Source organism: Orcinus orca, chromosome 5 (genome assembly GCF_937001465.1).
Source record: "Orcinus orca chromosome 5, mOrcOrc1.1, whole genome shotgun sequence".
Classification (NCBI taxonomy): Eukaryota; Metazoa; Chordata; class Mammalia; order Artiodactyla; family Delphinidae; genus Orcinus; species Orcinus orca.
In genome coordinates this window covers 81,031,617-81,055,944 of record NC_064563.1, presented here as the reverse complement: position 1 = coordinate 81,055,944, position 24,328 = coordinate 81,031,617, and the positions used below count along the sequence as shown (strand labels likewise).

The following is a 24,328-nucleotide window of genomic DNA, read 5'->3' as shown; positions in this document are numbered from 1 at the left end:
ACTGACAAATATTTTCTATTTCTGATTCTGGTGTTCCAATTTCAAAATGACTTACTTTTTTCTATGAGTAAGAGTTTAAACTCTAGATTTTGAATTTGTAATAATGTTTTCTTTTACTCCTCTTTTACAGCAATTTGAGATTTTTGATGATTGCTTTAGCATATGCCATACCACTTGGTGTATTTGCTGGCTGGTCTGGAGTTCTGGACTTAATTTTAACACCAGTGCATGTCAGCCAAGTAAGCATTTTATTTCTTTATATCTTGTAGGTATTTTTAGTTCACTAAAATTATAAATACTGTCTACTTGTTCTTACTTTTAGCTTCAAGGCCTAGGTAAAACGTTATCCTGTGTCACTGCTGCAAAAGGAAGATCCTTATGAAATAGTTATAAATAATATTGATTTTCTTCCTGGATTTTGTTAACCACCATGAATTTCACATTTATTTGGGTATGATTACTTATGATAATAAACAGAAAAATAAAGAAGGAAAATCTTAGAATCCTTGATTCTTGGTTTATAAAGATGAAGATCTCGTCATTAAATATATGGCTATGCCTACATCTAATCCCTCACTTTCTCTTTAGCCTCAGTATCTCATTTCCTTAAAAATAACCATTTTAGGGCTTCCCTGGTGGCGCAGTGCTTGAGAGTCTGCCAGCCGATGCAGGGGACGCGGGTTCGTGCCCCGGTCCGGGAAGATCCCACATGCCGCGGAGCGGCTGGGCCCGTGAGCCATGGCCGCTGAGCCTGCGCGTCCGGAGCCTGTGCTCCGCAACGGGAGAGGCCACAGCAGTGAGAGGCCCGCGTACTGCAAAACAAAACAAAACAAAACCAAAAAAAACCATTTTATCTATATGCTTATGACAAACATTCCTTCTCCTTGCTTCCAAATAGCATGGTAGAAAGGGGTAGAAAGATTTGGAAGGTCAAATGGAAGAAATCCAGCACACTGATGTGATATTCCATTGTATGAATAAACAACAATTTGTCCAATCTGCTTTTGATGAACATTTGGAATGTCTGCATTTGGGCTGTCATAAACAGTGCTGTATGGATATTCTCATATATGTTTCTTGATGCACCTCTCTATACATTTCTGTTGAATATTTATCTAGGAATGGAATCGCTAGTTATAGGGTATGCCTGCTTTGATAGATGATGCCAAATTTCCCCAAAGTAGTTGTATTAGTTTATAGTCCGACCAGCAGTACATGAAATTTCTCCTTGTTGCACATCGTTACCAGCACTTGGCAATGTTAATCTTTTTAAATTTAGACGTGCTGATGACTGTGCAGTTGTGTGCCATTGTGGTGACTTCCATGACATCTTTTTAAGTGACATCCTTTTTTGTGACATACCTGTTCAAGTTTCTTGCCCACTACTGGGCTACCTTTTTCTTACTGATTTATAAAGAAGAGAGCTGTGTGAAAGGGCACTCCCCAGCAAGTCCTGGCTGCAGAATGGACTGCACATGTAAAGGGCAAAGCTACCAGAGACTTATTAGAGAGACTGTTGTGGGGTGGAAAGCAGAACAAATATAGTAGAGGGCAGGCAGTGCAGGACCCTTGAAGTTCTGGCCCAGCCAGAGTGGTATGACCTCATTAACACCTTGTTAATATCTTAGGCTTCTGCTGAGACACCAGAAAGGACAAACTTTAGAATCAAGGACCATACCCTAGGTAGAGTAAGGCCTATTCTACTTAGACCCACCATGAACAAAGCCTAAAACCAAGCCCTGACAAAAATTTGCAGAGGGGATAATTTGGAGATTGAGTCCTGCCAGGTGAAAGGAGCTTGGGAAACAACTTGGTTTCTAATATTCCTCCCTAGTAAAGCACAAAATCAAGCTTACACAAGTTCAAGGTAATTGAATGGCCTACTACACAAAAATGAACTATTTTATAGAAAGATAAAATTATCCAGAATCTCGATATTGTATCACCCACAGCATATAGTATACAGTTTTTAAAAAATTAGACATACAAAGAAACAGGAAAATATGGTTCATATTTTTAAAAGAAAAAAGTAGTCAATAGAAACCAATTTAGAGATAGTCTAGATATTGGATTTAGCAGTCAGAGCCTATAATGCAAAAGAGAGAGTGAGAGAAATCTTTTCTTGCTCCAAGTTCATAAATATATTCCCCTCTGTTATCTTGCAGAACTCTGTTATCCAGTACAGTAGCCACTAGTCACATGTGGCTATTTAATTTGAAGTTTAAATTAGTTGAAAGGAAATTAAAATTAAAAAGTCACTTCCTCATTGGTACTGGCCACTTTTCAGGTGCTCAGTGGCCACTTGCAACTTATGGGTACCATGTCGGACAGTGTTGATATAGAACATTTCCATCATCACAGGAAGTTCTAATGAACGGTGCTGTTCTAGAAACTTTATTGTTATTCCTGTCACATTTAAACCTAGAATTGAATTTTGTGCTTGTTGTAAGGGTTAAGTTTCCTTTTTCCCACATAGTTCTCCATTAACCTCATATCAATTTTTGAAAAGATTGTTCTTTCCCCATTGCTCTCTAGTGTCATCTTTGTCATAATGAAGTGCCCTTATGTGCATGGATGTTTCTAAATTCTTTTTCTCATCTAGTCTGTTTGTCTATCTCTGTGCCAACACCAAATTGTCCTAAGTATTCTAGTGTTAGAATAAGTTTTGGTGTTTAGTAGAATAAATACTCCCCTTATTGGGATGTAGATTAGAATTTTATGAACCTATAGATCAGTTCAAGAATTAACTTTTTTTGTAATAGTTCGTCTTCCAAATCATTACTATTATATCTCTCTTCATTTACTTAGGTCCTAACGTCTCTCTAAATCTCTTTTCTGCAAAAACACCCTCTATTTATTTGTTAGATTTATTCCCAGGTATTTGATGCTTTCTGAAGCTATTGTAATTGGTAACTTTAAAAATCTTATTTTCTGTTGGTTGGCATGTAGGAAGTATACTTGGTTTTTGAAAGTGATTGAACTACAGCTTGTCTTATATCCAGCAACCTTATTAAACTCGCTTACTTATTTATCCATAGATACTTTGGCCTCTCTGCATACATCTCATATCGGTTGTAACTAATGACAAATAGATGGAGAAAAATACATTTAATAAAATTCAACATTGAGATGATCATATGTTTTTCTCTTTTAAACTGCTAATTTGGTGAATTACATTTGTTGATTATAAAATGTTAAACTACCTTGCATTCCTGTACTAAATGCATTTTGTCAGTGATTTATTATACTTTTTATATATCACTGAATTCAGTTTGCTTACATTTTGTTTAGGATTTTTTGCAGTTAGGTTCATGAATGAGATTAGTCTATCATTTTTTTTATCTTGTCCTGCCATTTCAATTTTTTTAAATCTTTATTGAAGTATAATTGCTTCACAATACTGTCGTTAGTTTCTGTTGTACAACAAAGTGAATCAGCCATATACATACATATATCCCCATATCCCCTCCCTCTTGAGCCTCCCTCCCACCCTCCCTATCCCACCTCTCTAAGTCATTGCAAAGCACTGGGCTGATCTCCCTGTGCTATGCTGCTGCTTCCCACTAGCTATCTGTTTTACATCCGGTAGTGTATATATGTTGATGCTACTCTCACTTCGCCCCAGCTTCCCTCTCCCCCTCTGCCTCCCCCTCCCCGTGTCCTCAAGTCCATTCTGTATGTCTGCATCTTTATTCCTGCCCTGCCACTAGGTTCATCAGTACCTTTTTTTTTTTTAGATTTCCGTATATATGTGTTAGCATACAGTATTTGTTTTTCTCTTTCTGACTTAATTCACTCTGTATGACAGACTATAGGTCCATCCATCTCACTACAAATAACTCAATTTTGTTTCTTTTTATGGCTGAGTAATTTTCCATTGTATATATGTGCCACATCTTCTTTATTCATTCATCTGTCAGTGGACATTTAGGTTGCTTCCATGTCCTGGCTGTTGTCAATAGTGCTGCAATGAACATTGTGGTACATGACTCTTTTTGAATTATGGTTTTCTCTGGATATATGCTCAGTAGTGGGATTGCTGGGTCATATGATAGTTCTACTTTTAGTTTTTTAAGGAACCTCCATACTGTTCTCCATAGTGGCTGTATCAGTTTACGTTCCCGCAAACACTGCAGGAGTGTTCCCTTTTCTCCACACCCTCTCCAGCATTTATTGTTTCTAGATTTTTTGATAATGGCCATTCTGACCGGTGTGAGGTGATACCTCATTGTAGTTTTGATTTGCATTTCTCTAATAATTAGTGATGTTGAGCATCTTTACTGCCATTTCAATTTTAGTGTCAAGGTTTTGCTAGTCTCATAAAGCAACTTCTGAAGTGTTTCCTCTTTTTCTATTATTGGAAGAGTTTGTGTAAGTTTAGTGGTTTGGGGCTTTTGTTTTTCCCTAAATATTTGGTAGAATTCACTGATGAAGCCATCTAGTTTTCTTTGTGATATGAATTCAGTTTCTTTAATAGTTATAAAATTATTCAGATTTTCTACTTATTATTGTGTCAGTTTAAGAAATTATACCTTTCTAGAATTTGTCCACTCCATCTCAGTTTTCAAATTTATGGTATTAAGTTCTTCATTGTATGATATTATTAGGTCTCCAAGGTAAGTCATTGTATCATTCCAGATATTGATTTTCTGTATCTTCTTTCTCATATTTTCCCTTGAATAATTTCAACAGTAGCTCTTTAATGAAAGTTTATTTTTTATTTCATCAATTTTTGATTTTATCTTACTTTTTTTCTAGTCTGTTTTCTTGAGTGATGTCACTTTGCTTTCGTTTTTCTAACTTTTTAATATGAATGCTTACATCCTTGATTTTTAGCTTTTCTTCCCTAATACATGCACTTTAAGGCTATTTATGTCCTTTTAAACACAGATTTAGCTGCATTCCGTACATTCTGGATTTTCATTATTATTGAATTTAAGATATTTTCTAGTTTCCAGAGTTATTTAGAAGGACATTTCTTAATCTACAAACTGTGGAAGATCCTCTAGTTCTTTTTTTCTTAAGTCCTAGCTAAATTGCATAAATGTGGTCATAAGGATATACTATGATTTCAGAATTTTCAAATTTGTTGACCCAATTTTTGGTGAACTGTTTTCTATAATTCTTGAGTGTAGTGTTTTATATATGTCAACTAGATCAATTCTGTTAATTGTGTGTTTCGTATCTTCTATCCCTTACTCATTTTTGTCAGCTTGTTCTATCAGTTACTGAGAGAGGTGTGTTAAGATCCTACACAATTATTTTAAATTTGTCTATTTCTCCCTTTTATTTCTGTCAATATTTTCTTTATATATTTTAAGACTGTGTAATTAGGTGCACATAAATCTAGAATTGTAGTTTCGACTAATGAATTGAACCTTTCATCCGTAGGAAGTTTTTCTTTTTTTTCTGGTAATGCTTTTTTGCCTTAAAGCCTATTAGTTGCACCAGCTTTCTCTTCATTTGTGTTTGCATGGTATATCTTTTTGCATTTTTTTACTTTCAAACTTTCTTTAGGTACACCTCTTATAAGTAGCATATCATTTTTTCTTTAATTCAGTCTGATAATCTTTGTGTTTTAATTGGAATATTTAGTCTATTTGCAGTTAATGTAATTATTGATAAATTTGAGTCTAGATCTACCACCTTACTATTGGTTTTTATTTTTTTCCAGTCCAATCTCTCCTTTTTCTCTTCTTTCTTACCTTCTTCTGGATTAAGGATTTTTTACTACTCTTTTTTCCCCTTTATTAGCTTGGTAGTTATAGTCTCTTTTACTGTTTAGTGGTTACCCTAGAAAGTACAGAATGTACACTTCACTTATTAACATCTATTATAAATTAGAACTTTTACCTCTTCCAGGACTGTCCAAGGTCCTTAGAACCCTTTCACTCCATTTAAGCCTCTACCATACTTTGTGCTATTATTGCCATATATTTTAAGCTGCCCAAGACACATTTTTATTGTATTTTACAGTCAATATTCATTTAGATTCACTCTCATATTTCCATTTTGTTGCTCTTCATTCTTTCCTTATTCCTCAGTCTTCCATCTGTGATCATTTTTCTTCTGTCTAAAGAGCATCCTTGAGAGAGAGAGAGAGAGAGTCAGTGTGTGTGTGGTGTCTTTGTGTATGTGTGTTTTGTGTAGGTCGGCTTACAACAAATTCTCTTGTTTGGGGTTTGTTTTTTTACTTTGGTCTGAAAATGTCTTCATTTGACCTTTGTTTTTGAAGATTATTTTGTATTGCATATAGAATTCTTGGTTAGCATTTATTTTCTTTTGTTTATTTGAAAATACCATCTTATTCTGGCCTCCATTGTTTCAACTGAGAAGTCAGCTCTCAAATTTAAAAGCTTGCTGCATTTAAGATTTTTCTCTTTGTCTCTTTGTCTTTGGTTTCAGTAGCTTGACTAGGTGGCAGGTTTTTAAAATTTTATGCTGAATGGATAAAGAAGATGTGATATATGTATATACACACAATGGGATATTACTCAGCCATAAAAGAAAATGAAATTCTGCCATTTGCAGCAACATGGATAGACCTAGAGAATATTATGCTTAGTGAAATAAGTCAGACAAAGACAAATACTGTATGATACCACTTATATGTGGAATCTAAAAAATAATACAAATGAATGTATATACAAAACAGAAACAGACTCACAGATATAGAAAAACTAGTGGTTACCAAAAGGAAGAGGGAAGTGGAGAGAGGCCAAATTAGGGGTATGGGACTAAGAAATACAAACTACTATGTATAAAATAGATAAGCAACAAGGATATATTTTATAGCACAGGGAATTAGAGCCATTATTTTGTAATAACTTTTAGTGGAATATAATCTGTAAAAATACTGAATCACTATGCTGTATACCTGAAACTCATATAATACTGTAAATCAGCTATACTTCAGTTTGAAAAATAAAAATAAATAAAAAGTAATTCAAAATGGAAAAAAAAATACATTTATTCTGCTTGAGGTTTGTAGGACTTCTTGAATCTGTGGCTTGATGTCTCTCACCAGTTTCAGAAAATTCTTAGCCAATATCCCTTTGAAGCTCATGCTCCGTTTTCTCTATTTCTCTCTCCTTCAGTAACTCTAACCGTATATGTTATATTTTCACACTGTCTGTCCTATGTCTCTTACTCTCTGTTCTGAATTTTCTATCCTTCTGCCTTTCTCTACTTCAAACTGGATATTTTACCTAGCCTCTCTTCCAACTCACTATTTCAGTTTTCAGCTCTATCTAATATGCTGTTAAACTCATCTGTGAGTTATTAATTTCAATTATTATATTCTTCAGTTATAAAATTTTTATTTGATGCTTTTTCATAGTTTCCAAATTTCTGTGGAAATGCTTGATCTTGTATTTTATTTTTTTGAACTATTAGAAATAGTTATTTAAAGTCTGTATCTCCTAACCCCTTTATCTGGATCCCTGTGTGTCTCTTTATATTTGTGATATTCATTCATGTTTTCTTACTTCCTTATGTGTTCAGTTATTTTTGACTGAGTGCTCAACATAGTATATTAAAAGTTGTAGAGATAATTTAAGCTTCAAATGATGTTCTTTTCCTCCAGAAAGAACTTATGTTTTTTCTTAGGAGTCTAGGGATACTTAATCTAGTTTCAGGAATTGAGATCATTTAAAGCTGGGTTTTAGTCTCTCAGAATACAGTTCCATTTCTTCCTTCCTTCCTCCCTTCCTCCCTCCCTCCCTCCCTCCCTCCCTCCCTCCCTTCCTTCCTTCCTTCCTTCCTTCCTTCCTTCCTTGCTTCCTCCCTCCCTCCCTCCCTCCCTCCTTTCCTTCCACAGTTCCATTTCTAATTCACACTGCTCTTAGGTATAACTCTCAGAGTTCCCAGCTAAAGTCTGGGGTTTTCTACAAGGCCAACCACCTTAGAGCAGGCCTCGAACTCGTATTTTTTTCTTCCTAGATCCATGAGGCTGTCAGTAACTTTTTAGCCCCTTAGCTACCTTTTCTGAAATCAGCAGACATACCCCTGAGGAAAAGTGTCCCCACATATCAGGCTTGCTCCTCTGGGCTTCCTTCTCATCCTATATCATGGTTCCAGAATTCTGGATTACCTTCTTGGTTCTCTGCCGCTTTCAGATAGATTTTCCACCCCAGATTTTCTGCTTTTTCAACCAGAATATTAATCCAAATTACCTAGTGTGCCTTTACTATAAGAAGAAAGCCTTCTTTTAGTTTCCTAACCTATTTTTCTGGATGGCAGGTATTCCAAGCATGCTCAGTTTCAAGAAGGAAAGTGTAGCACCCATTCAGATGATGCTGATTTTACACATCTTATGATTCATGTTATAAACCCTGAGAAGCCCTTCCAAGTATGTCTCTTTGTACAAACTCTGAGAGATACAGAGACCGTGAATCATACCAGGTATTAAATAAAATGGAATTAAAAATTAAAAGCAGAGCTTCTGTGTTGGTGGACAAATGAAGGTGCTGCTCCCCCCAATTAATTAATTAAATTCAAGCAAAGAAAAAATTTAATTAATTGTTGGGTAGAATGTTATTAACTAAAGCAAATGTCATGAACAGGGGAAGGAGAAAAGCACAAAATGGCCTGAAAGGACCAGGGCTAGTACAGTCCGATACACAGTGGTTTTTCACCTGATGCAGGACCCCACTGACCTAGGGGATAGATGAGAATGTTTGTGGGGGGCTCATAGTATTAATGGACCTTAATCCATAGTATTAATGGATGCTAAATGCAAGGAGAGGGGCATTCTGAAGAACAGAGAACTCTCTTGCCCTTCATGCCAGTAGTATGAAAAAAATGTAGAGATAATTTAAGTTTCTGGTGTTATCTTTCTCCAGAGAGCATTTATCTTTGCTTCTGCAACCAGACACTGGTAGAGCAAGAAGATTTGTATAAAGTTATTGTATTACTTAGAGTAGACTAAGAATCCCCAAATTCTGAGACTTAAGAAGAAATTCGTTTCTCATTCATATAGCAATCTAGGACAGTTTGCATAATAATCTAGGACAGTTGTTCACAGTTGCGACTACTCTTTTCCTCACACTGATTTAAGACCTAGGTTGCTTCCACTTTGCAGGTCTTCTGTCTCCTAGGACCTTGTCATTATATGCATGGGTGAAGCGGGATGACCATCCAGATTCCAGCTGGCAGAAAGGGAAAGAAAGCATGGAGGGGGTATATAGCTGTCTTCCAGGTTCTAGCCTAGAGGTGACACACCTCACTTTTTCCCCTTCCATTAATGAGAACTTAGTCATGTGGTCACATGTAGCTGAGTAGGGGCTAAGACATGTAATCTAACTAAGTACCCTGGTAGAATAAGATATATCTTGGTGGACAGCTGACAAGCTCTATCACAGCTGTAATGAAAAATATGAGTAGAAAAATAATAAAAGGTAGAATTTAGTTTGGGCAGCTCTCAAGTGCCAGGTCAAGTTTGGACTTTGCCCTATAACTGCAAGGAAAGCTAGTAACTGTTTCTGAGCAAGGGAGTGGAATGACTGGGATAATTATTCTGGCAATAGTGGGCAAAAATATTGCTATTACAGGAGTCCAGAAGTAAGAAATAAGATAGTAAGCAAGTGTGATGGCTGGGGGAAGGGGAAAGAGGAGACAAAATGCACTGATATTGTTAGGGACACACGGAATGTCAGGTATTGACAGCTAACAGGTCTTGAGCACTTTGCATTTATTAACTTATTTAATTCTCAGAAAAATCCTTACTATCCCCATTCTACTAATGAGGAAACTGAGACTTGGGGTGTAGTTGAGATAGAAGCCAAGTCATAGTAAGAGTTAAAGAAAAAGACTCTGACAAGTACAGGTTTCTGGTAACTGACTATACTGCTGAACTGAATGAATAAGCATTTTCAGAACTCTAATGGAAAACTGATGAATTCATAAAAGTGCTAACAAAAGATCAAGATAAAAAAAATTAATTACATGGGACTGAGTGAACTGATGGGGATGATTATAATTTTTGTGACTTTCTGTTTGAATAAAAAAAAAAAGAGATACATGAGTGATTAGGAAATATGGGCAGCATTTGTAGATTGCTCTGAATAAGTTTGTCCATGAAGGTAGGAAAGAGACAAGACATTAGATGATAGAGAAACATCATCAAGTAAGCATAACAGCTCTAACCTTTATTGAGCACTTCCTGTATGTCGACTGTTGATCGAAGTTCTATATGCAGATTCTCTCATTTAGTCCATTTTATAGGTAAGACGACATAATTTGCCCAAAGTCACAAAGCTAGTAAATGGCAGGGCTGGAAATGTTTTCTTCAAGAGTGGAGCGAGCTATCCATTTGAAATCCAGCTCAAATTCTTTCTCTGTCTAGTTTCACCAGGTGCTGCACCCATATTCTCTCTCTCCCCGCCCCCCAACCCTCTCTTTCCCATACTCTTCTGTGTTTCTCTTAATACATTTTTACTTGTGCCAGACATTTTAGCACTTAATTATTGCCTAGTAGTTTCCTGTATCTTGGCTGTATTTAAGCTTTTTAGGTCAGTGACCATCTTTTCTCCTTTGCCTGTTTTCTTAAGAGTTCCTGGTACAATGCCTGGCATGTAGAACACATTTGAAAAATATCTGTTTGTGACACTGAGTATTTTGTTGATTTAAATATTCCAATAAAAAGTTAATCAATGATGTATTTATTTAGGTAAGTTTGTATTAATTAGTCACACATGAATCCTTTCATCTGATTCATTTTCTTAAATAGTGTTTCCTAGATTTGCTGCCATTTAGCTATTAACATACTGATTATAGAGGATTGTTTTCCATGCCTTCTAAACTTCAATATGATAATCTTGTATTAAATATGTCTTCCACTTTCTTAACAGGTAGATGCTGGCTGGATTGGATTTTGGTCCATAGTTGGAGGCTGTGTTGTTGGAATAGCTATGGCAAGGTGAGAATATTTTACGTTAAACATGTTAGTGGGCAGAACCAAAAAGAGCCCAAAGGGAGACTCCACTCCCCTAGATAAACATTAAAATTGAAGGAAAAGTAAAACAGGCAAAAGTCAGATAAGGGCACTTGTTCAGGCTATAAGAAAATTCACATGCAGTAGGTAGAATTTGCTGCTACAAGAAACCTTCACAGGAGTAGTCCATCCTAAAATGTTTTTGGAGACTAGAGATGTATTTCCAGTATAATTAAGCTGACTTTCTCCATATTATTAGAGAGCAACATCTACAAATGGGAAAGAGTATACAATGATAAAGGCAAATTGATAGTTTCTGAGATTAGAAAAGAATTGAAAGGAATCATTCATAAGAGCATCTCTAGAACTTTCCATGAAAAGTCAGTATCCTGATTAGCAGATATTTATTTCTGGTCACTTTTGGCAGGTATGACTCTATAGTTACCACATTTTGACGAAAAATGTCCATAAAGACTTAGAGTTTCATCACACTCCCTCTGATCTTAACCATTATGACAACACATTTTTAGAATGAGACAGAAGAAGGAAAAAGCCTCATTTATTCTGAAAAAAGAAAAGAATGAAAATGTCACTCATGTAGGTAACTACCTATAAAACTACTCTTGGTGTTTCCAGTGAGATAATATTCTTTCACTTTCCAAATCATTTTACCCTGTTTAATCAAAAACAAAATTGGACAGTCAACTTTAGCAGGAATTGGGGGAATCTAATTACATGTTTGGGGAGATCAAATAAGATATGTGAAGCACCTTGCTATCTAAATATTTAAACACAGTTGACACAGGATAATATTATATCTAAACCTTACAGTTTGCCTAGTGTTTCTGGGCTAATGAAAGAATAAATTGTCACTGTAATTTCTAAATCACTTTATCTGAGGTTTTTATAAGTTAGAAAAATATGAGGATAAAATCGAAAAGCTAAAGAATAGGAGCATAGCTATTTGTAGGAAATCACTACACTGATACTAGAATACATTGACCTATCACATTTGATAAGAACCATATCTAATTTTTCTAATTAAATCTCCAAGCCAATGATAGCAAGTCATCATTTACCAAATCCTTTTCTGAGCACCACATAGGTCAAAGAGGGACACATTATGTATCAGAAATGACATCTCAAATGCTCCTGTCTCTTCATTTTGTTCTACAAACCCTTAATTTTAACTATATGGAAAAGTTAGAATGAGGACGTTTCTGTTTTTAAATTGTTGAAATGGCAGTTCTAAAAAGTACTGCCCTTACTCTGGGATCCAAAATCAATTGTAGGTATCTCCTGAGCCTAAAATCAATTTTTAGATTATATTCAAAACAGCCTTTTTGGGATCCCTAGAACAGAATCTCCTTATAGATATGAGTGCTTTGGGTGGTTTTTTTTGTGATTATATTACTAAAGGTTACTACTAAATGTAATACTTTGGTCCTAACTGTACACTTTGATGGTATAAGCCCATTTGAAAGGACTAGGTATCTAGAATTGGTAGACCAGAGTAGTCAGTTTATTCTTGTGTGATCAGGCCCTGGAAAACTTACTCACTGTTCAACTTCACTCAGTTCTGATTGTACCAGAAAACTGTTTTATTCTCTCATACCTGGCCATCTGCCCATCTGACAAGTAAGTTCATGCAGCATAGCAAAATATAAATCAGAAAAGTGGTGAGCATGGAATTATAACAAAGCATTTGGATTTTCTTGAGGGGCATTTCCATCAAGCTGTGGAACCTTTTTCAGAGTACATAAGAATTTTCTGTTTGTGAACTTTCCTAATAGAGAGCTAACCAAAGTCACTAGGCAAAGGTGCATCCATTTTTCTCACCAAAAGGTGGCATCAGCTCTCATAGGAAGTCGTTTTAGTCTAGATAACACTTTACAAACATGATTAGCCACATCACATTAAATAAGTGCAAAATGAAAGATAGCATTGCAAGTCATATAATTACAGTAGAAATTAAAATCAATTTAAAAAACAGAGAAAACATGGTATATGTTGTATTTGGGATGGGATCAGTTTTTCTACAATAGGAACAATTCTGAAGGACAGAGTAAGCTGTGTACAGGCACAGCAAGAGGATTGTGCTTATATAATCAACGGTTCATCAGTAGATGAGGAAAAACAGTTGGCAAATGGAAAACTTTTTGGTCATTACTAAACGATAAGCATCTCAACCAGGAGTTTCATGTTAATTCAAGACAAAGCAGGATTTTTGAGAACTTAAAATGCTGTGAAACATTATACACAAATTTTGTAGAATAAATTCACTGTTCTAGAGCTAGGTTCTTGCTCTTACAAAGCTTATAGTCTGATAGGGAAGACAAACAATAAATGCAAAAACAAGAGAAATTCCAATAGAGTTAAATGCTATAGAGAAAATAGAGTGTGGAGTTGGGATGGGGAGGGCTTCCTCCACAAGCATGGAGAGCCTTCCTGAACTGAGACCCAAATGACCTGAACAATAAGCAGGAGTAAGTCATATGAGGATCTGGGGGTACCAGCATTCCAGGACAGGTGCAGAAGCTACCGTTGCTGTGGGAAACAACCTTAGCATGTAGGAGAAACAGAAACAGGGCTGTGCAGCTGGAGAATAATAAGACAAAGGGAAAGTGGAGGCAGAGACCAGATCGTATAGGACCCCAAAGGCTCTGGTGTAACCATTTGTATTGGTTCTCTAGGTGAGTTTGAATTTTGGGAGAGCCATCTTTGCAAGTTTACATCAACAAGTTAGCCTGTTTTCTAAAACTAGGACAATATGTGCTCATTATAGGATGTTTGGAAATTATAGAAAAATATATAAAGAAAGTAAAGTGGCAATTTAAAACTCAGAATCCATCCTGTAACTTACAGATCCAGAACAGAGATCACATTTTATGTGTTTTGTAAGAGAAAAAAGAGCGCATTTATCACGAACAACATTTATCACATACACACAAACACATAAAATGTATTGGTTTAAAAAAAATCAAAAAACTTGTGTTTAAAAGCATTGAAATTTTTTCAGGAAATTACTGTTTAATGAAAACGCGTCATTGATGTAAATGGTATTTTAAAAATCCAGCTAGCATTAATAGAACATTGTTTCTTTTCAGGTTTGCAGATTTTATCAGGGGTATGCTGAAACTAATTCTTCTCCTCCTGTTTTCTGGGGCTACACTGTCATCCACGTGGTTCACCCTGACCTGTTTGAACAGCATCACACACCTGCCTTTAACCACAGGTGAACACAGACTGTTTTGAACTTTGAATAAATAGTTTCAGTTTATAGAAGTATATACACACTGACAGTAGGACTTTTTCCATAAGTAATTGTTAAATATACAAAAAGGTCTCCCTTGTCTAGCCATCAGACCATCATCCCATCTAAAAAGAGCTCAAGAAATAACTAAAAACATTTCCATTGGATTTTGCATATGGAAATGTATAATCTTTAGCCTAAGCTTATATAGCATGGAAAAGCTTATATTCTTTTAAAAATCATATCAGAGCATAATACAAGTATTTTTTATCTGGTTTATAGCCATTACATGATTGTTAAACAGGAAGGAAAATGAACATGAACAGAGGCAAAAAGCTATGATGTTTCAAGTACATACCAGTAAAATTCTTTGAATGAGCACCTATAGGTTTATTTTCTATTTAGCCTTTTTAAAAAATTTTTATTCAGTTTATTTAAACTAAAAACAAAAACCAAACAGTTCACCATTTCGCCTACCGCCCCACCCACCTCTTGCAACCACCAGTCTGTTCTCTGTTTCTGTGAGCTTGGTTTGTTGGGTTTTTTTGTTTGTTTGTTTTTGATTCCATATATAAGAGAGATCATACAATATTTGTCTTTCTCTGTCTGACTTACTTCACTTAGCATAATATCCTCAAGATCTAAACATGTCACAAATAGCAAGATTTCATTCTTTATGGCTGAGTAATATTCTATTGCATATATATTCCACAATTTCTTTATCCATTCATCCATTGATGGACAGTTAGGTTGTTTCCATATCTTTGCTATTGTAAATAATGCTGCAGTGAACAAGGGGGGTGTGTAGATATCTTTTTGAGATAGTGATTTCAATTCCTTCAGATAAGAAATGGAATTGCTGGATCATATGGTAGCTCTATTTTTAGTCTTTTGAGGAACCTTCATACTGTTTTCCATAGTGGCTGTATCAATTTACATTCCCACCAACAGTGTAGGAGGGTTCCCTTTTCTCCACATCCGTGCCAACACTTGTTATTTCTTGTCTTATTGATAATAGCCATTCTGACAGGTGTGAGGTAATATCTCGTTGTGATTTTGATTTGTGTTTCCCTGATGATTAATGATATTGAACTTCTTTTATGTGTCTGTTGGCCATCTGTATGTCTTCTTTGGAAAAATGAGTATTCAGATCTTCTGCCCATTTTTTAATTGCATTGTTTGCTTTTTGGTACTGAATTGTATGAGTTCTTTGTATATTTTGGATATTAACCCCTTATCAGATATATGGTTTGCAATTTTCTCCCATTCAGTAGGTTGCGTTTTCATTTGTTGATGGTTTCCTTTGCTGTGCAGAAGCTCTTTAGTTTGATATAGTCCCAGTTGTTCATTTTCACTTTTGTTCTTTCGCTTTTGGTGTCAGATTCAAAAAATTATTGCCAAGACCTATGTCAAGGAACTTACTGCCTATATTTTATTCTAGGAGTTTTATGGTTTCAGGTCTTACATTCAAGTCTCTGATCAATTTTGTGTTAATTTTTGCATATGGTGTAAGATAGTGGTCCAAGTTCATTCTTTTGCATGTGGTTGTCCAGTTTTCCTAATATCATTTATTGAAGAGTCTGTCCTTTCCCCATTGCATAGTCCTGGCTTTTTTGTTGTAAATTAATTGACCATAAGTGTGTAGGTTTATTTCTGGGCTCTCTGTTCTGTTCCATTGATCTATGTCTCAGTTTTTATGCCAATACTATACTATATTAATTACTATAGCTTTGTAATATTGTTTGAAATCAGGGCATGTGATGCCTCCAGCTTTGTTCTTCTTTCTCAAGGTTGCTTTAGCTATCCAGGGTCTTTTGTGGTTCCACACAAATTTGGGGATTGTTTGTTCTATTTCAGTGAAAAATGCCATTGGAATTTTGATAGGGATTGCTTTGAATCTGTAGATTGCTTTGGGTAGTATGGACATTTTAACAATAGTAATTCTTCCAATCTATGAGCACAGAATATCTTTCCATTTATTTTTGTCTTCTTCAGTTTCTTTAATTAATGTCTTTAAGTTTTCAATATACAGATCTTTCACCTCCTTGGTTAATTTTATTCCTAGGTATTTTATTATTTTGATATAATTGTAAATGGGATTTTTTCTTCATTTCTCTTTCAGATAGTTCATTACTAGTGTAGAGAAATGCAAGATTTTTCTGTTGATTTTGTAGCCTACAATTTTACTGAATTTATTAGTTCCAAGTTTTTCTTTTTAAAGGATAACAAATGGCCTTTAAACTTTTTTTTTTTAAAGACTAGTCCTTTGTTTTATTAATTAATTTATTTATTTTTGCTGTGTTGGGTCTTCGTTTCTGTGCGAGGGCTTTCTCTAGTTGTGGCAAGCGGAGGCCACTCTTCATCGCAGTGCGCGGGCCTCTGACTATCGCGGCCTCTCTTATTGCGGAGCACAGGCTCCAGACGTGCAGGCTCAGTAGTTGTGGCTCACGGGCCTAGTTGCTCCGCGGCATGTGGGATCCTCCCAGACCAGGGCTCGAACCTGTGTCCCCTGCATTAGCAGGCAGATTCTCAACCACTGCTCCACCAGGGAAGCCCCCAACAGTTTTTGATGGAGTCTTTAGGATTTTCTGTATATAATATGTCATCTGCAAATAGTGTCAGTTTTGCTTCTTCCCAGTTTAGATACCTTTTTTTTTCTTGCCCAATTGCTGTGACTAGGACTTCCGAATATCACGTTGAATAAAAGTGAGGAGAGTGATTATCCTTGTCTTGTTCCTGATCTTAGAGGAAAAGCTTTCAGCTTTTTACCATTGAGTATAATGTTAACTGTGATCTTGTCATGTATGGCCTTTATTACGTTGAGATACATTCCCTTTTTACCTGCTGTGTTGAGCATTTTTATCATAAATGGGTGTTGAATTTTGTCAAATGCTTTTTCTCTGTCTATTGGGATGATCACATGATTTTTATCCCTTCATTTTGTTAATGTGGTGTATCACATTGACTGATTTGCAGATGTTGAACCAGCCTTGAGTCCCTGGAATAAATCCCACTTGATCATGGTATATGATCCTTTTAATGTATTGTTGAATTTGGTTTGCTATTTTGTTAAGGATTTTTGCATCTGCATTCATCAGGGATATTGGCCTGTAATTTTCTTTTTTTGTGGCATCCTTATCTGGCTTTGGTATCAGGATAATGCTGGCCTTGTAAAATGTATTTGGAAGTTTCCCCCTCTTCTGTTTTCTGGAAGAGTTTGAAAAGGATTGGTATTAGTTCACCTCTGAAAGTTTGGTAGAATTCACCAGTGGAGGCTTTTGGTCATGGACCTTTCTTTGTTGAGAGGTTTTTGATTACTGATCCAATCTCCTCCTAGTAACTGATCTGTACAAGTTTTCTATTTCATTGCAATTCAGGCTTTGTAGGTTGTATATTTCTAGAAATTTATACATTTCTTCTAGGTTGTCTATTTTGTTGGCATATAATTATATCATAGTAGTCTCTTGTCCTTTGTGTTTCTGTGGTATCAGTTGTAACATCTCTTTCATTTCTCATTTTATTTATTTGAGTCTGCTCTCTTTTTTTCTTGGTGAGTCTAGCCAAGGAGTATAATATAGGCAGTTTACTTATTATTAGCTCACCTAATTGACCTGAAACATATATAGCTGCAGTTGTTTTTAATTGTTATTAGTATCATTTGGGGGTGTATATTAGTCTTTCTATGGCTGCTGTTAATAAGCTACCACAAACATATTTCTGTAAGTTAGAAGTCCAACTCGAGTCTCCCGAGGCTAAAATCAAAATGTGCGCAGACACTAGGGAAGAATTTGCTTCCTTGCCTTCTCTAACTTCTAGAGGCTGTCCACATTCCGTGGCTCGTGGCTCCCTTCATCCATCTGTAAAGCTGGCAACAGCAGGTCAAGTCCTTCTCATATTGCATCTCATATTGCATCTCATATTGCATTGTTCCTTCCTTCCAAGGTAACATCTTCCTCTGAACTTCATATTCTGCCTCCTTCTTCTACTTTTAAGGATCCTTTTGATTACGTGGGGTCTACCCAGGTAATCCAGGATAGTCTCCCAATCTTAAAATCAGCTGATTAGCAACCTTAATTCCATCTGCAGCCTTAATCCTTTTTGCCGTGTATGGAAACATATTCACAGTTTCCAGGAATTCACACATGAATATCTTTTGCGGGAAGGAGGGGACATCATTCCGCACAGTAATGAGTGTGGAACAGGAAATGAGAGTGGCAGTGCCGTTCTGATTACAAGATTTGAGAAGTTGTGTAGTGCCTGTCAGATGTACACATCCCATTAGTAAGTAATTGTGGTTGTTTAAGAATGAAGTAAAAATCTATTTCTTTCAATATATGAGTATTTTTTAATGACCACTAAATTGCTAGGACATACATATATTTATTAAATTGTTTGGACCTAACCATGTAATTAACAGAATTGTTAGCTATTTCCTTTGGCCTCGAGGCACCACTAAAAAATTACTGAGATACAAAGGGTGCTGAGAAGGAAGGTTTGGAAACCTCTGCTCTGTACCATCCTGCTGGGATTCCCTCTTTTCAGTGTTTATTGCTTTGCCTATAAATCCCAGTTGTCCAGAGTAATCTTTCTTTGGATACTTTGCACTTTTAATATACTAACATTCCTTCATTAGGGTTTTGAGCAATTTTGTCGAGTGTCCTGAGCCAGAATTTTTTATTATTCTGGTATAGTTTCAACTTTAGCAGCTGTACAACATTCTGGTGGAACAGTTTTAGTTTACAACTCTGTTTGTTCATAGCATTACACTCAAATTTTTTTTCTGATACTGTATGACATGTATGCATATGTTAGATTTCACAAGAATATAGTCGTGAGTACATGATGAACAGATTTGTTCCCTTGAATTAAGTGCAGAATATTCATTATAAGATAATACGTTCATTAAATTTCATGTATTTTCTATTTAACCTGATAAAATTAAGTTTTATCTCTGGATGGAGATTTAGTTTTTTACCTCCTTTTTTTTTTTTTTTTTTTTTGGCGGTACGCGGGCCTCTCACTGTTGCGGCCTCTCCCGTTGCAGAGCACAGGCTCCGGATGCACAGGCTCAGTGGCCATGGCTCACGGGCCCAGCTGCTCCGCAGCATGTGGGATCTTCCCGGACCGGGGCACAAACCCGCATCCCCTGCATCGGCAGGCGGACTCTCAACCACTGCGCCACCAGGGAAGCCCCTTACCTCCTTTTTTGTCTGGATTTGTAACAGTGAATTTGTTTTACTTTTATAATCAGAAAAGATATATATATTTGAAAACTATGCATCTTTTTATTTTATTTTTTAACATCTTTATTGGAATATAATTGCTTTACAATGGTGTGTTACTTTCTGCTTTATAACAAAGTGAATCAGCTATACATATACACATATCCTCATATCTCCTCCCTCTTATGTCTCCCTCCCACCCTCCCTATCCCACCCTTGTAGGTGGTCACAAAGCACTGAGCTGATATCCCTGTGTTATGCAGCTGCTTCCCACTAGCTATCTATTTTACATTTGGTAGTATATATAAGTCCATGCCACTCTCTCACCTCGTCCCAGCTTACCCTTCCCACTCCCCATGTCCTCAAGTCCATTCTCTACATCTGCATCTTTATTCCTGTCCTGCCCCTAGGTTCTTCAGAACCTTTTTTTTTTTTTTAGATTCCATATGTATGTGTTAGCATATGGTATTTGTTTTTCTCTTTCTGACTTACTTCACTCTGTATGACAGACTCTAGGTCCATCCACCTCACTACAAATAACTCAATTTCATTTCTTTTTATGGCTGAGTAATATTCCATTGTACATATGTGCCACATCTTCTTTATCCATGCACCTGTCGATGAACACTTAGGTTGCTTCCATGTCCTGTCTATTGTAAATAGAGCTGCAATGAACGTTGTGGTCCATGACTCCTTTTGAATTATGGTTTTCTCAGGGTATATGCCCAGTAGTGGGATTGCTGGGTCGTATGGTAGTTCTATTTTTAGTTTTTTAGGAACCTCCATACTATTCTCCATAGTGGCTGTATCAATTTACATTCCCACCAACAGTGCAAGAGGGTTCCCTTTTCTCCACACCCTCTCCAGCATTTATTGTGAAAACTATGCATCTTTTTAAATCTTTAAAGAAAATTGATGTAATTGACCCCAGTCAAGACTGTTTTCCCATTCTGTCCTTAACAATAATTATGTTGGACAGAAAGGAAAGCAGAATTCTAAATTAAATCAAGGCTAGAATTGGGAGGTTGAGTTTGAGGTAGACATCTTAACCATTGAATTTATAAATTCTACTGTTTTCGAATGTAAGTCTGTTTATTAATGTCACTTAGAAACTCCTGAAAGGCGCATTTTTGTAATACCTTTATTGGAGTATAATTGCTTTACATTGTTCTATTAGTTTCTGCTCTACAAAGATGCATTTTTAACTTACAAATGCACTGGGTTAAGGACTAAATTTGTTCACATACCTTCTCTGAATTATCATAGTATTCTTTTTCTCTTTCCTGATACCACTTCATAGTTACTTGAGTATATGTCTTATCTCCCTACCAGTCTGAAAATCTGGAGCATGCACTTTTGCCTTTTAAATTCTGACCCCCAACTCCCACACCAGTACCTAGCATAAGCCCTGAATAATGAATGAATGAATGAAGTATATTTTGTCTCTATTTTGAATCTCAATAGATATGACTTATTGCCAATAATAGTCAGGAAGCTTAGCCACTCTGTTATTCAGCACTAGCTGTAAGAAGGCAAAAGGGCATATTTTAATGGAACAATGGAGAATTTGAATAAATCTGTCATAGATACTCTTACTGCCTTTGTAAAAATCTGACCTAATTCCTTTTAAGTAAAAAAGGTTTCATGAAAGGGAACTTACTACAAAATCTAATTATAGACACATCTAGACCTTTAGGCTGATATTTAAAGTCAGTAATGGCAAATTCATGTTTCTTTTTTTTACCAGAGTCATTCTTTTTTTAATCAGGAAAATGTCTAGTCTTTTTCCAGTTTCTAGCAAACTTAGTGTTTCTATTATTACTTTTTATAAATCAGAAGAATTTACATGAAAAGTGTTTGAAAATATACACATTAATTATAACTGTTGACATAATAAATTAAAAGCTATTAATTTTGTTCAACCCTTGTGTTGTAAGTGCTACTACTGCTAGAACCTTCTAATGCAATCTTTCTGTAGTCCACTGATCTTGATATTACTGTTGCCATCTCTATAGAAGAAAAGCTGGATCATTCCATTCTATCTAAAGGTGTACTATTTTGGTATATGTACTTGCTTACATACATCCTCTTGGAGGCTCTCAGTGGTATGCTTTTATTATTTCTTTAGGGAAACTCAATATTCAATATTGTATTATATCTTCATTAATTGAATTAGCTATAATAGAGCAGTAAATAAACTCATCACTAGGTAATATGAGTCTCAAAATCTTGAAGCTTATGCTGTAAACAAAATTATGAAAATACATTATTCACCTTATCTGAGAACTAGATGTCTAGCCATGCTAGCCACAATTCACATGTCATTTTTCACTGAATAGATGAATACTTTGAAAATGACATTTTGAAAAATGTTAGCACTTTGGTGTTGAGTTTGCTGAAACAGTGTAATTTGACTGTTTAACAGAAGATGCTTTGGGGGAGGTTCTTCATCGAATGCAAGTTACTAAGATGCCATGATGGTGATGTCGGAAACAGATAATGGGTGGGGAGAATAAGGGGAGGTGATTAGCTAGATAGAAGCCCCTTGAGGGTGATAGCCGACTACAAGCTGGCTTTAAGTGATAATTGAAGAAAGGAAATATATTTGGTTGTATTGAAAGGCATGTGACATGTATAGGCTAGAGAGTAATCCTCTTAATATATTTTCATGCATTTTGCCTTCGTTAAGATAATTATGTCCCATTTTAATAGCATGCAAAGAAATAAAAACATACACTTGCCCAAAAATGGGGAGAAATGAGAAAATTCAGAAAAGGATGAGCATGATTAAAGAAATGCACATTATTAAGGAAATTAGGGATTTTAAACTTTAAAGAAAGAAGGCTAAGGAGTGAATTATTATTTTCAGTTTTATGAACTAAAAGTGAATTACTCATGTTCATGACTGATTAAGAGGCAGAAATAGAACATGGATTAAAAGACGAGGATGGATTTGTGAAGTGCTCAGATAAACGCTTCTTACTGAGGTCATGTAATGTTTATCCATGGAGATTTTCAAGAAGAGAAATAAGTCTTCAAGTAGAATTTGTGTTTCTTGAAGGTAGAGGGTTTGACCAGGTGATCAGTCAGTGTTCCATGAGTTAATAGTACATTGCCTTCTGCAGAACCATATGTCATTCTTTGGGAGCTTCAAGGTTACTGATAAACCTATACTACTTAGGATATCTGATTTCCCAACCAATCTCTACTCTGGGCCCACTGTTTCAAAGAATTATTAGTTGTGCTTCATTTCTGCAAGATAATAACTGTGCCTTCCAGTCATAAGGGACTCTAAACATAACTGTCAGTCTTTATAGGACTAAACTTTGCCACCAAAGGGACTAAACAAGGGATACCCACAAGGTAATAACACGTGGAAAGAAAACCATCACCACTAATGAATATTGCAGCAAAATATGCCCCCTTCTCTTTGGGAACCCCAGTTTCATTACTGCATATTTTATTTTATTTATTTATTTATTATTATGGCTGCGTCAGGTCTTAGTGGTGGCACGCGGGATCTTTTATTGCGGTGCGCAGACTTCTCTCCAGTTGTGGCATGCGGGTTTTCTCTTCTCTAGTTGAGGCACACGAGCTCAGTAGTTCTGGCGCGTGGGATTAGTTTACCTGCAGCATGTGGGATCCCAGTTCCCCAGTCAGGGATCGAACCCGCGTCCCCTGCATGGAAAGGCAGACTCTTCACCACTGGACCATCAGCGAACTCCCGTACTGCGTATTTTAATTAGTGATAGACCATGAAGGCCACAGTAATCATTTTTAGGAAGAAAATGTGAGGCTGAGAAGAAAGGCACAGCTCAATGATATAGAAATGTATATCAGTGTATGTGTATATACATACATATGTATTCTATATATTCAACATGCCCAAAACATATGAAAAACTCTGTAGTTGGCAAACTTTTGAATGTTTACTGTTTGCCTTTACGTGTATGTCTTTATTTCCAAAAGGAGTATTTTCACTTGCAATATCAAGTTTAATTTAGTTTTTATAAATATTTTTAATAAATGTCTAATCTAATAATCCCCAGTTAACTTTCTTAACTTTTATCATGAAATAAAAATTCAGTCAGTGTGCACAATAATAAAAATTTATCTAATAAAGTGTATTAATGTTATAAACCTACTATTTAGGGAAATTTCTTGATTCTAATCATTAAAATAATTTATGATAAAAATGTATTGTTATTTTATAATCCTTATTTCATATTTATAATGCTTCTTAATAAAACTAAAAAAAATTGCTATTATTCTTACCCACTAAGAAGCACCTTTTAGGTTTTTGTTTTTAATATCCTAGTTAAGCTCTTTACTTACATGTATCTAAATTTGTTATTGATCTACTTAAATGAACCTTAGTCATCATCTGATATAACTTACTCAATAAATGAGTCTCTTCCATTACAATCCAGATGTATGTTCATATGACCACAACTTGAATGAAAACCTCCCTTGTTAATCAGCTCTGGGTCCTGGGAAATTCTTCCTCCTATCAAGCTATTACTTTTTGGAGCAACACAACTCCCACAGAGCAAGTCGGCCACCTCCCTCTTCTGTTGACAGCCCTCAGAACATTTGAATATGTCAGTCATGCCTGGACTTAGCCATTAATCTAAACATCCCCCAATTCTCATAACCTTTCCTCATCAGACATAGATTCCACACCACCGACAAGCATAGTCAGTCTTCTAAACCTACCATAGCTTGTTAGGCTCCTCCTTAAACAGTATTACTAGAATTTGGCACACTTTCCCTGCTGCACTTGGCACCTAATGCTAGGAGGCTGTGGCTTCTCATAGCTTTTTTTGGTTTCTTTTAAAGAGAATAAAGTATAATTATCTTTACACTGTGCATATAAATGGCTGCTGAGCCCATAGGTGTCCATCATATTCCTTTAGATTA

The 24,328-nt window shown here is 35.8% G+C and overlaps 1 protein-coding gene across 2 annotated transcripts in view; it reads left to right on the top strand.

Moving 5' to 3' along the window:
* Positions 1-24,328, top strand: part of SLC49A4 (solute carrier family 49 member 4) — a 95,906-nt gene that overhangs the window by 46,787 nt on the left and 24,791 nt on the right. The window contains exons 5-8 of one of the 2 annotated variants that reach the window (XM_049710444.1): positions 131-239; positions 10,851-10,918; positions 14,041-14,168; positions 19,231-19,623. In XM_049710444.1, the coding sequence (XP_049566401.1) occupies positions 131-239; positions 10,851-10,918; positions 14,041-14,168; positions 19,231-19,433 (508 nt within the window). In that variant the 3' untranslated portion in view covers positions 19,434-19,623. Of the gene's footprint in view, positions 1-130; positions 240-10,850; positions 10,919-14,040; positions 14,169-19,230; positions 19,624-24,328 lie in introns of those variants that run through there. The other variant, XM_004278569.4, reaches the window with a different exon arrangement.